At 51.4% G+C, this 12538-nt stretch overlaps 4 protein-coding genes across 6 annotated transcripts; 2 read left to right on the top strand and 2 right to left on the bottom strand.

The window, feature by feature from the left end:
* Positions 1–655: 655 nt before the first annotated feature.
* On the top strand, positions 656–2134 carry LOC108024714 (HSPB1-associated protein 1). Its single transcript, XM_017094806.3, has one exon. It carries the CDS (start codon positions 852–854, stop codon positions 2043–2045), a length of 1194 nt encoding a protein of 397 aa, XP_016950295.1. The 5' UTR covers positions 656–851; the 3' UTR covers positions 2046–2134.
* On the bottom strand, positions 2059–5760 carry LOC108024712 (programmed cell death 6-interacting protein). Its single transcript, XM_017094805.3, has 6 exons — positions 5411–5760; positions 5077–5195; positions 4727–5008; positions 2726–4321; positions 2481–2666; positions 2059–2421 (listed from the first exon to the last, which is right to left on the bottom strand). The coding sequence occupies exons 1-6, from the start codon at positions 5620–5622 to the stop codon at positions 2306–2308; spliced, it is 2511 nt and encodes an 836-aa protein (XP_016950294.1). The 5' UTR covers positions 5623–5760; the 3' UTR covers positions 2059–2305.
* Positions 5761–5988: 228 nt separating this feature from the next.
* LOC108024622 (protein CASC3) lies at positions 5989–9081 on the top strand. Its single transcript, XM_050888327.1, has 2 exons — positions 5989–6119; positions 6203–9081. Exon 2 carries the CDS (start codon positions 6255–6257, stop codon positions 8538–8540), a length of 2286 nt encoding a protein of 761 aa, XP_050744284.1. The 5' UTR covers positions 5989–6119; positions 6203–6254; the 3' UTR covers positions 8541–9081.
* Positions 9016–12474, bottom strand: LOC108024623 (peroxisomal carnitine O-octanoyltransferase). Of its 3 annotated transcripts, none has more exons than XM_017094663.3 (6): positions 12351–12474; positions 11146–11533; positions 10211–11008; positions 10023–10153; positions 9551–9967; positions 9016–9495 (listed from the first exon to the last, which is right to left on the bottom strand). In XM_017094663.3, the coding sequence occupies exons 2-6, from the start codon at positions 11521–11523 to the stop codon at positions 9363–9365; spliced, it is 1857 nt and encodes a 618-aa protein (XP_016950152.1). In that variant the 5' UTR covers positions 11524–11533; positions 12351–12474; the 3' UTR covers positions 9016–9362. The 3 variants fall into 3 exon arrangements, with proteins under 3 accessions (XP_016950152.1, XP_016950151.1, XP_016950150.1); XM_017094662.3 differs by having other exon boundaries at positions 12221–12379; XM_017094661.3 differs by lacking the exon at positions 12351–12474 and adding an exon at positions 11909–11988.
* Between the last annotated feature and the right edge of the window lie 64 nt (positions 12475–12538).

The raw sequence follows: 12538 nt of genomic DNA, 5'->3' as shown, positions 1-12538 counted from the left end.
TAACAAATAGTTATGGCTATTCAGTTTTTAAACCATTTTTTCACAACTTTATAAATAAGATACACATTTGAATACCTATGTACGAAAAATAATTTTGAAGTCCTATAAAAAGTCCCATTATTTAGTTTTAAAAGCTTTACTATCATCTTTAATAAATAAATAAATAAAATAAATAAATAGCCAAAATCTTATAAATGGAAGGACCAAACTTTCTTCAGATATTGCCATAGTAGATTACATTTACAAGTGTTACGTAACAATTTTAAGCGTAAAAACTTGGTTTATCCCATAAAAATGTCAATTAATGCGGCAAATGCTGTTACAAATTAATTTTCAAGTCTTAGACATAAAAGGCAGCCTTTTTTGCTACTGGGTTATTCAAAATGAAGCTGATAATCCCATTCCTGGCCGTCCTGGGCGTTGCATCCGCATTAGATTCGTTGGACTCAAGAACATATTTGGCCCCGAACGGTTCACGATATCCGGTGGTCTTTTGAATGAGGGGACACACTGCAGGAGGACGAAAAGTACCAAGCAAAAGATATTTTTAATTTTTGAAAACGTTTGAAAATTAAAATGGTATACTTTTACTAAGAAATACGTATACTGGAGCTGTTGTAAGTTTTATGTATCAAATCAGCCTTAGTTTATTAATTCCAAGCAAGACAGCATAACATCTACTACCGTCTGATTCGATCTACCTAGATATTGTTTGGGCTAACACCTTATAATTCAATAATCCCGCCATGATATTTTTTTGGCGCCAAAGTGACCTGATAACAATAAAGGTTATTTTTAAGTGTTTTAACTATCAGCCACACTGGCCCAAGCGGCAAAAGTAAACAACAAACATGGCACTGGACACCAAACTGCGCGACCTCATCCTGAACACCCGCGTTCCGCTGATCCTGGACCAGTTCCCGCTGGAATGGGAGTGCTTCGAGGGCTCCCTGCACGACTGGTGCGAGCGGTTCGACCAGGAGGCCACCGATCCCCCGGCCTTCGAACTGATGTCCCTGGCGGACAGCAGGACCCCTCAGTGGGAGCGGAAGCGAGCGAAAGCCACTCACCTCAGCATGCAGCACTTCCTGCGCGAGTACGGTGTCCTGGAGGAGGATCACACCCACTGGGCCGCGTACCAGTACAAGAGGGCCCACGAGATGCCCGCCAGTTGCCTGAGGGGCATCGATTTCTCCTGCTTCGGCTTTCCGGAGCACGGCAACGACTTCAGCCTGTGGCTGGGATCGGAGCAGGCCAACACGCCATGTCACTACGACACCTTTGGTGTGAACATTGTTGTCCAGGTGCACGGCTGCAAGTCCTGGCTGCTCTTTCCGCCCGAAACGCCACTGCAGAGCACCAGGATTCCCTACGAAGAGTCCAGTGTCTACAGCCTGGACAACTTCTATGCCCCGGATCCGGGAAAGATTCACCGCTATGAGGAACTGGGACGGGAGGCCTACCACTGCAACCTGCAGGCAGGCGATGTGCTCATCGTTCCGCGTCACTGGTGGCACTACGTGGAGGCCATGTCCACGTCGCTGAGTGTGAACTATTGGGTGCCACTGAAAGTGGACATGGACCTGACTCTGGACGAATTCCTGGTCAAGCACATCGTGGAGAGTTTCGTCAAGGGCGAGAGCGATCAAATGAAGCAATATCTCCTTAATCCCAACCAGCTGGATGACATCTCCAGCAAGCCCAGCGAACTTTTCGCCCAGTTTGAGCGGGCGGTGCAGAATATGGAAAGCGGTCAGAGCAAACGCAAGCTCTGGGAATCCGATTACCTCAGCCAAGCAGACTGGAAAACCCTCCTCAACAGCATCAATCTGAATGTGCGTCCTTTAGAAGTGATGGCACATGATGAATACAAGCTACTCATCAATGGCAACTCCAAAAGATTCCAAACAGGCACCATTCCGCAAGAGCCATCTCCTATCAGTTCCACCTGGGAGCTCCTGGTTAGCAGCATGTGTGCCCCGCGGGTGATTGCCGGAATGAAGCGCGAGTTCTTCCGGCGGCTGCAGCAAAGTGACCCGTCATAGATTGACACAAACATATGTTGACAAAACGTTTACTAAGATGCGTGATAATATTGTTGCATATATGAGATTAAAATCCAATAAGCCATCAACTTGTATGATACAATTTCCAAACAGAACCAGAATACGGAGCATTAAATGCCGAATACCATCCATCTTGCCTCTCTCCCATCCAGACTCATCTGAGGCTCTGCCATGCGATTGACCGTTGGGCGGAACATGCGGTGCACATGTGGACACGAACTTGCAAGTCAGTGGGCCATTTACCAGCCCGGTGGCTTCTGGTTGGGGTAGCCGCCATGTTGGTTGGCATAGCTGCCGGGATAGGTTCCATAGTGGCCGGGTGGAGGTCCCTGTGGGAATCCCTGGTACTGGTAGGCTTAAGAAGGAAATACCAATTATTAAAGATTCTTCTTAATACAGGGATCTATGACTTACTTCCAGGATAAGGCAAGGTGCCGTAAGGGTTGAAGCTTTGTGGCATTGGCGGGGGCACATAGGCGGGATATGGCACACCCGGCTGGGCTCCATACGGAACGGGCATGCCTTGCACCTGGGCCGGATACGGAATGTTGGCTGTCGATGCCACAGGCGGAGCACCGGGTGCAGAGCCAGGTGGAATATCTGAAGAAGAAAAGGTGGTGATGAAATTGGTGCTTCTTAAGTAAAGTTCGACAACTTACCACTGCCACTGCCCGATGTGGAGGCGTAGTGCGAGGGCAGTGCCGGAGTGGCCGGACAAGTCTGGCGACTGGACTCCGTGGTCAGATCCTTGAGCAGCTCCTCCTTCTCTGTCTTGCGCGCGAACACAAAGTCGCTGATCTTGTTCTGGAATACGACCAGTAGCTGTGTGAGGTCATTGTAGAACTTGGTTCCCTCCTGTAGGTTTCCAGTTAGCTCAATGTAGCTATCGTAAGCGCTGGCCAGTTCCTGGTACAGAGTGTCCCGCGAACTGCCGCAGCTTCCCGTCTCGGCGACGAAGTCACCGTGGGCGCTCTGGATGTCAGCAACCAGTGTCTGCTGGCGCTCCACGCTCTCACGCACCTGCTGCTGTAAGGGATTGAGCACTTGGCCAATGCGGGCCAATGACAGAGCGGGCTCATCGATAGCACCATCCTTCTGCAGAGCAATCAAAAACTCATCCTTCATATCGAACGTTGCTCCCTTAAGCTCTGATTCTATGGCCTCGCGCTCCGCTTTAATGGTCTCCACGTCGTCCATCAGCTTCTTGAGACGCTGCACGCTGGAGCAGTTGGGATCCACACTGCCACTGGCCGAGGGAAGGGACTGCTGAATTTGATCGGGTGGCAAGGACAGCAGTTGGATGCCCTTCTGGTTGGCCTCGAACTTCTGTCGAACCACCTTGTCGGCTTCAATGGCATTGGTGATGACCTCGCGGTATTTCTTGGCGTTGGTGCGGAACATCTCGGCCAGCTTTTCGGAGCTTAAGCGAGTCCAGCGCTCTTTGAACTGGGCCCGCAACTGGTTATCAGAGTCACGTTCTTCGTCCAAAAGCCTCTCGGTCTCGTCTAGGATCTCGCGGTTACGGTTCAGCAGCTCGGGCAGATCCTTCAGCAGCGTCTGTATGTTCTCAATGCCACCCTTCTGACGAACCTCAACGGCTTTGTCTTTCAGCGATGGTGGAAGACCACTGTTGCCATCGGCTGCCTCAATGGCAGCTGGTAGATTCAAGCTTGCCAGGACAGCGTTCAGAGTTTGGGTAGATTCACGCAGCTTCATGATCTCCACATTGACGATCTCATTGCGACGCATGTCGGAGGCGGTGAGGGCACGATGGAGCTCCACTGGCACCAGGCCGGTAAAGATGTCCTTGAAGTTTGCTGCCATGGGCACACCGATTGGCAGTGGCTTGGCCAACTGGGCTTTACCCGGCGAGGCCAAAGTGCTCAGATCTGGGATAATTTCGTTGTAGATGAACTCATTGTCCTTGGTGGACTCGGCCAGGTTTCGCTTGGCGCGGCTAAAGTATTCATCCAGGTAGGTCTCATTTCCGCCGCGCGACTGAGCTGCCTTAAAAAGATCCACGGCGTTGCGCAAGCGGGCGATCTCCTCGCCGATCTTCTTGGAGGCGCGGCACACGAGACTCTGGTACAACTGGGTGAGGGCATGGAAGCCAGCCTGCTTGCCAGCTACCGTGGGTATCCACTCCTTCTCCCACAGACTGCGCACAGACTCCTTCTGCATGGCACGCAGCACATCGGCGTAGAACTCCTCCGCCTGACAGCACAGCTTGGCAATGATCTGGTCCTTCATGTTATCTGTTGGGATATTATTACATTAACATTGACATATCTTTTATGATTATATTTATCAAGTGATTAGTGACTTGGTCGTTCTCTGACATCTATGATTCATGCCCGATTTTGTTATCATATCATAAAATTGTAAAAACAGGGTAATGAACCCTCAAAACAAGAACACTGATTGTCGATTATCAACAACCTTTTATTATAGTACCTATCAGTAAAATATTTATGAATCTTGTAATTTGCTATTAATAATAATAATTTCCTGGTTTTTATGTACTTGTGTATATAAGTCATTAGGCAACGTGCTCTTCAAAGATAAAATAGTTTTATCGCCCAAAGTAAATAGAAAACTTTAACTCATAGATAAGCTTCTAAATGGTATTAGTGATCTTTTTTGAATGCGGTAGCACATACCTTTAATGGCCTTTAGGATGAACACCTCCTGGGCCTGGGCGACCATCAGAGCTTGTAAGACCGTCAGCGTGTCCTGGCTGAGATCGGGCGTGGGCTCAGAGGGCACCGCCGCTGGAGTGGCTCCTTTCAAGTACTGAAAGATGCCGGCGCTCTGCTGGAGCAGCTTGATGGCCAGTTTGAGGCCCTCATCCGAGTCCAAAGCCTGGTTGGCAGCGATGCTGCTCTGCAGGGCGGCAATGTTGAAGAGGACACATACCTTCTCGTAGAGCAAGGAGGTGTGGGCTGCGGGGGATCGAATGTACATGAGTTAGGTGGTGAAATAAGTGGCCCCGGCATGATGAATCACTCACTCAGGCTGATCTTGCCGCCGAAAATGGAGCCCTTGTCGAAGGCATCCTTCCACTTGAAGGGTATCTGCAGTTCGCTAACCGATATCTTGGTCTCCAGCGCGCAGATCTGGTCATAATAGCTGCAAAATACAAAGGGAAGCTTAATAGCCGGAGGCAATACAATCCGTTGGTAAACGACTACGTCATCCGAGAGCTTGTTTACGTCTGACCACCGCACTAATACAGCAGCACCAGGTGGCACAGAGCGGAATGGGTGTGATTAGCTCCTACTTTTCAGCGGGTGACTCATCCGGAGATCCCCGGAAAGGGCCCACAAGACTGGCTAGGTACTCACGCATATACAATCTCCAGTGAAGCCTCGTACTTCTCGAAGAACTTCCAAATTGCCGTATTGCGTTGTTTCGAAAATTCGCTTACGGCCTCCGCGTACTTGCCCTTCTCCTCCTCCGTAGCCCCATTGTAGGTGCTCTGGATGAGATTGTTCAGCGGCTTGACCACGTCCACCTCCGACGGCTTCTTCAGCGGCACGCCCAGAAACTTCGACATCTTTTCCCGTTCTGCGGAGTTTGTCTTTTGTCCGATTCTGATTCAGATTCCGATTGCCAAATGATTTTAATTGACCGTCTGTCGCTCTTTTCGAACTCCGCTTTGCGCTCTCTTTCTCCTACAACAGCTGGCCCAGGGATGACAATGGCAACGATTGTGTTATCGATAACAATCGGTGCCGGGTATCGGAACCTCAGCACTAGAGGAGTTTCTATGAAAAATAATTTTGTATATACATTTTTATAGACGAAAATATTTAAAATAAAAAGAATGCATTTCAAAAAATTTATCCACTTAAATTTCACTTTATAAATATTTATTTTTCCCCAAAACCTTATCGATATTTAAATATTCTTTCGCCTCCCTTCTCTAGACTTTCTATTTTCTGATTGCGTTGTTGTCGAGAAAACTCAGTGAAATTATTGGTTTTCCTGCAGAATTTACCGCTACGAAGAGCACACTTGGTAGAGAACTCCGCCGTTGATAAGGATTCGCACGTGAGTTGAGATAAGGCGCCTGCAGCCTAGCCCTTCCCCAGTGACACCATCTAGAATCCCATTCCATCCCGTTCCCCCAGAAGAAGCAGCAGCAGAAGTAGCAGTAGCGAGGCAGAAAATCGAAGAGACCCCGCGATGGCCGAAGTGGAGAAACCGACGGTGGTGGCCACGCCCCCGACCGACATCCCCCAGGCCGCCACCCCCCCTGCGGCCGGTGAGGCGGCGGCTGTGACGCCCACAACGGATGCCACCGGTGATGTGGAGCCGGGCACCTCGCCCACCCAGGAGCCCAACTCCAATTCGCATCCCCACGACTCGGAGTACGACACTGCCAGCGATCTGGAGGGCGGTGAGGACTACGACGATGAGGAAAGCGCCAGCGGGAGTGCCAGTGGCAGTGGCAGCGAGGAGGAGGAGTCGGAAACCGATGACGAAGACGAGGAGGTGGGCAGCGAAACGGACGACGGCGAGGGGGAGCAGGCTTTGGACCGCTCCGTCGCCGACAGCGAGGCCCAGAAGAAGGTGGACGAGGACCGCAGCAATCCCCAGTACATCCCCAAGCGGGGAACCTTCTACGAGCACGATGACCGGACGGCAGAGAACGAGGGCGAAGTCCTCATCGAGCCGGAGAACGGTGCTGGCCAGGCACCGGTAGAGCCCAATGGCGAACTCAATGGGCTGGCGGCGGCGGGAGCCACTCCCACTGGCCAAACGCCACAGATCTCACAGGCATCCAAGACTATGCGCAAGTGGCAGCCGGCGTCGGGTGGGGATCGCTGGTCCCACGACCGCTTCGAAGCCACAGAGCAGGCTCCCAAATCCCGGGCAGAGCTGCTGCAGACGTACGGCTACGACATAAGGAACGAGGATGCACCGCCTCGGGCCAGACGTCGTCGGCGATACACACGTGGTCCGAGTAAATACTCAAGGAACTGGGAAGACGAACAGGCCTACCTCAAGGCCAGCAACAAGGAGCGTAAGCCACCAAGGCCACAGGACTTCCCGGCGCTGAACGAGAGGAAGCCGCGCGGTCCACGAACCTCTTCCTCTCGCGAGGAGAAAGAGAACCGACGTTCTGGCGGTCCTGCAGGCGTGGTGGCAGAGAAGCAGCAGCCTTTGGCGAGTGGCTCGAACCCGCACAGATCCCAGGAGCGTGAACGCGAGCGGGAAAGGGAGCGGGACCGTGATCGCGAGCCCAAGAACCGCAACTTTGGACGGATGAATGGCGGGCCAGGGCGGCAGAATGGAATGGAGTTCAAGAAGAACAATCGCGGTCAGCAACCACGAGAGCGCGAGAGAGGTCCTGACCAACTGGACAACCGCAACCAGAAGCAAGCCACTCCACGCTCCAACCAGCAACAGCCACAGCAGCAACCTCAGCACCAACAACAGCCACAGCAGCAGAGACAGCCGCCCCAGCAACAACAGCCTCTCCAGACGCCGCTCTCCACGACGAACCTCTCGCAAAGACTTCAGCAGGTGCAGCAGCGCAACGATCCCAGCCACGTGGGCAGTGTTCAGATGCACTCTCTGGCCAACCAAAGTCAGCCGCCGCAGCAACAGCCACTGCACCAGGAGCAGCGAAATGCGCCCAAGCGCTACTCCAGCTTACGTCGCTCCCAGCAAGAGGCATCACAGCACTTGGCGGAGCAGCAGCAGCAACAACAGATGCAGCAACAGTTGCACCTGCAGCAGCAACAGCAGCAGCAATCGCAGATCATGATTCAGGACCCACACATGCTGATGCAGATCGCCTATCAGCAACAAGAGCTGCAGGCCCAACTGCAGACCATGCAATTGGGACCACCCACTGCCACAGGAGCAGTGCCAACGCCACCAAAGCCCCATGCCCCACCGGCAGCCGCATACCCGCAAGCTCAGGCGGCTCCATACTACGTGACCGGAGCGGAGCCTGTGCCGGTGCCAGTGTCCGTACCCCAGGCCCCGTATGTGAATCCGGCCAGTGCCGCTTACTTGCCCACCACGCCGGCTGCCGTGGCCTACGCCCAAACGGCTCCTTCGGTGGTGCCTCAACCGACTCCGCCGCCCGCCCAGGCTCCGACTGCAACGCAACCAGCTCAGCCGTACCAGAACTACAACACGGTGGGTGGCACTACCTACTTTGTGCCGCCGGCTCAAACCGCCAGTCGACCAGCTGCTCTGCCTCAGCGTCGTCCCACCAACGCGATCCCCATCCTGCCGCCCTCTGAGAAGCAGAAGGGCAAGGGCGGGGCCAAGGAGGAGGGCATCTCGGACAACATCGATCACATCATTGACAACATGTTCGTGCAGCGACCCTCGGCCTTCCAGGCCACCGGAGAGGGGGCCGCTCCGGGCGGTGGGTCGAAGGACGAGGCGGCAGCCACTCCCCCGGCCACCGAGCAGAACCTCCAGCCGGTGCCGGCCACTGGGCAGGAATGAGTGCAGGCGTTCGCCGGCTTGCCGACGCAACAGCAGCAGCAGCAGCAGAGACGAGGTCAACGGATCGCTCCTCCTCAGTCCTCCGGCTACTCAATGCTGCCGCAGCACGCTGGCTACTATCGACCTCCGCCCCCGCCGCACTAGTGCGCACGGCCCAGCTCCACACTCAGCTCATCTGATGATTTTTTTCCCCCATTCTGTCCTCGGGTCTGCGACCCCGAAAGCACTGCATAAATTGTAGAACTGCAGTAAGAACCATTTGTAATTAGCATTTAGCTCCCAGATAATCGAACTTACTAACGAAAAGTTTTCGTATATAGACGAGTATATATATAATCCGGCTCAAGCTCCAATTAATTTGTATGTAGTATCTAGGGCCAGCTGCGGCGCTTAATAAGTCGAAAAGTGTTGAACGTATCCAAGCGGCTGGGCGCTTAGCTTATTTAGCCGCATTTTTAGAGTTGAAACAAATGAATTACCGAAAGAAATGTATTTGCGTAAACTAATCGATCATTGAATTTAAATAAACGTTTAACACGAATCTTCAGAACTTTGGAATGCTGCATACCCTTTGATGACACACTAACTTATAAACTACCTGCAAAGTCCGAGTTCTCATTTGGATTCCAAACAAAGGCGGGTCGAATTAGGCTTAGCTTAGCAATTCAAATGTAAATTATAAATTCAGCACTCATTCATAAAAATTGGGTAAGAGTGGAAATCCGGAAATGCACTGCCTTGATTGGAATCAAGAACGAGAACAGGAGTTCAATTGACAACATGAAGTAATATTTCGTCCCTTTTTAATACTAGGCAAGCTTTTCATAGCTTGGACTCCTTGGCCAGCTGCTCCAGCAGAACGCTAATGCGGCGGAAAGAGTCCTTGAAGATGTCGTTGAACTTGCGGGCGCTCGTCTTGATGCTGTCCCGATAGGCGGTGGTATTGATGAACACACTGGCAAGGCACAGAATTAAAGAGCATTTCAATAAATGGATGGATTGGGACTTACGCTTCAGAGGTGATGGAGTAGAAGACGCCATAGCCATCGAAGAGCATGGGGGCCACGAAGCCGACGTTGGCGGTGAAGCCCAGGGTGCTGGACGAGAGCACAAAGTTGCCACCACCACCACTCTTGGTGTACATCGGATCATCGTAGAAGGCGGGAATGTCCATTTTGTTTTCGTAGGCTGCGCACCACAGCCCAAACAAGTGTCTATCGATGCCGTGACCCTTGCGGGCCTCGTTCATAAAGTGCTTGTGCTCATCGACGGCCCTGCGGAAGGCCTTGGCCAGTGACATATCGCCCACCTGCTTGTTGGAGGAGGCCCTCAAGAACTCCGCCACAGCGCCAGTGCAGGATCGCAGCGTTTCCGTTCGCCCATTGTAGTACTGTCGCATCAGGGCGGTCTCATACGTGGGAGCAATTCTATTGATCGTCAGAAATTCAATATCGTATTTTGATCATTCCCTAAAACACTCACTCTTTATGCATCTGGTAGTAGGCCCACTGCATGACCACCTGCACAAAGGAGTCCGGATGCAGGCGGTGGGTTTTCATAAAGTCCTTGCCGTACTCATCGAACACAGTGAAAGTGGTGGTGACATCAATGCCCTAATGATATATATAACGAGGTTATGGGAAGTCCCCAAATATTTACATCTCACCTACCCTATCATCGATGTCCTTTTGCACCCTCTTAATCTCACTCTTGAGAGAGTCGTCCAGTTGGAACTTAAGCTCCTTGACCTCCACCACATTACCGGTCTCGGCCTTCGACCAATCAGGCTCTGGCACCTCCAGGAAGCTTAGCTGGATGAAGGTGGCAAAGCTGATGCTCACGGTGCCATCATAGCAGCTGTGCTCGCCCGTCCAGTTGCAGCGTCCGTTGCGGAAGGCAATGATGCTGCTGCTGCGGTCCGCCCAGCGGGAGTGCAGGTCACCGAAGAGACCCAGCTGCGAGGACTCCTCGTAGTCTCTGGGCGACTGCTCATACCAGCAAATCTCCATGCTGGCGCTCTCCACGAGGAGCAGCGCTTCCTTATTTTCCGGCGAGATCTCCCTCAGTCGGTTGCGGTTGCGGGCCCAAGTGGTCCGATCATCATGACTCAATGTGGGCACACAATCTCCAATGGGCTCCAAGTCCAGGATGCTGCGCAGTCGTTGTAGTACCACCAGGATTTCAGGAGCTGTCAAGATAGTATCGTCCTCATGTACGCAGTCGAAGATGAACTGGCGTCCTTTGCCGGAGACCAGGATGTGACTGGGCGCCTTGCCCTCGTCCTTGGTAAGAAAATGCTTCTCGATGTGGTCCTGCTCCTCGCCGGGAACGCGGCACGTGGAGAAGAAGTTCTTGTACAGCGCAGAGGAGTACTTGATCTTGCCGCCGTTCGAGGAGAGCGGCTTGATGCTGGACGTCCTAGTCAGATCCCAGAACTCAAGAGTGTGAAAAATGTGCCGGGCCAAGCTCTGCGAAAATTTATGGAGTACTTGTTTTAGAAAAGATTACATATATTCTTCAAATAATAATAATGCTTTTTCTATAGATAATGTAAGAGCTCTTGATTTATGTTTTGAAGTGATCTTATCCCTATCTGTGCACTTACTTTGAGCATGTATTCCGGGGTCTCCGGCACGCCCACTATCTCCAGCTGCGCGGGCATGACCATTAGTTGGTAGGGCAGCAACGGCATCCGGATCAGGTGGTATCCATAGTCCTCCCACCAGCTGCCCAGCCAGTTCCTCATGCTGGCCGCCCTTTTCTTGAGCTGCTCATGGAGCTCAGCACCCACTCCCTGCTGGAACTCATCGATGGTTCTTCGCGCCTGGGCCAACTCCTCCTTGGTTCCAAAGGGCTGGATGCATTTGTAGTAGCGCTCCATGGTGTCCTTCAGCTCTGGGAGCGGAAGCGAGGGTAGCGTCTCGTCGAAGTCGAAGGTGTTCTTATCATCCTTGCTCATGAAATATAGGCTAGCCCGATCCATGGTGGTTTATCTGCGGGGGACAATCGGGGGAATCGTTGAGATAAGTTTGCGTGTGGTGGCTCTCAAAAGGCCTACGGCCAGATTAGGAGGCAAATCAATATTCGTTTCGGGTCCAAAGTTCTCTCAACAAAGATTTACATCCGAAAAAGGTTGATCTCAAGATATGCAGATATATTTTAGCATTACTAAAAAATATCACAAAGTTTTGATAATTTAATCTGCAATTAAGCGATTGTGTGACAAGTTCAAATAAATCTTTTTTTGGACTAGGGCTAGACGGTTATCTCCTCCAATTGGCGGATCAAAGTCCGGATTTTGGCGCTTTATAAATATTTATATTCCCGGTGCACTGGTGAAATCATGGGCCATTTTCTCGCCCACCGACCTTTGGACTCGATGAGAATTTACGCTTGCCGGAGACACCCGAACCGCCAGACTGCCGCTATACGACTGAATCCATAGGTTGGTTTGGGCCGATGTCATAGCACACCTCGCTGGAGGGGCACCTGTACTATCGCACCGTGGGATCCGCCACCCGCGTCCTCTGACTCAGTTCGATAGTATATCAAACCGCAATCGTTGCCAGCAGACAGTCGGCCTCTGATAAGCCCCTTTCATTTGAATTTCTATATAAATTTATAGATTAGAGATTCCAGTGGGCGGACACACCCACACAAATCAACTGAGGGCTTTGTACCTGAGTGCAATCAAATCGGGCGGAACTAAGGCGCTCATGAAGTTATCTGCTTCATTTGGATAGATACTACAGGTGTTTGTTAGGTATTTACGAGTATTTTAATAAGAAGATCTTATCTTTTGTACTATACCAAAGCGACTTTGTTTACAAGCCAAGCGGCAAACCCTATAGGAAATTGGAGGTAAGAACAGCTGATTGCGAGGGCTGACACCTTCCACTGGTTTCACACAATCTTGAACTATTTATTTTACATTAAATGTATATTAGTTAATATTGTAAACAGTGAATTATCTTTAATATATATATTTAAATTTATAA

This window comes from Drosophila biarmipes, chromosome 3R (assembly GCF_025231255.1).
Source record: "Drosophila biarmipes strain raj3 chromosome 3R, RU_DBia_V1.1, whole genome shotgun sequence".
In the NCBI taxonomy this organism is placed as follows: Eukaryota; Metazoa; Arthropoda; class Insecta; order Diptera; family Drosophilidae; genus Drosophila; species Drosophila biarmipes.
This window is presented reverse-complemented; position numbering and strand designations above follow the sequence as displayed.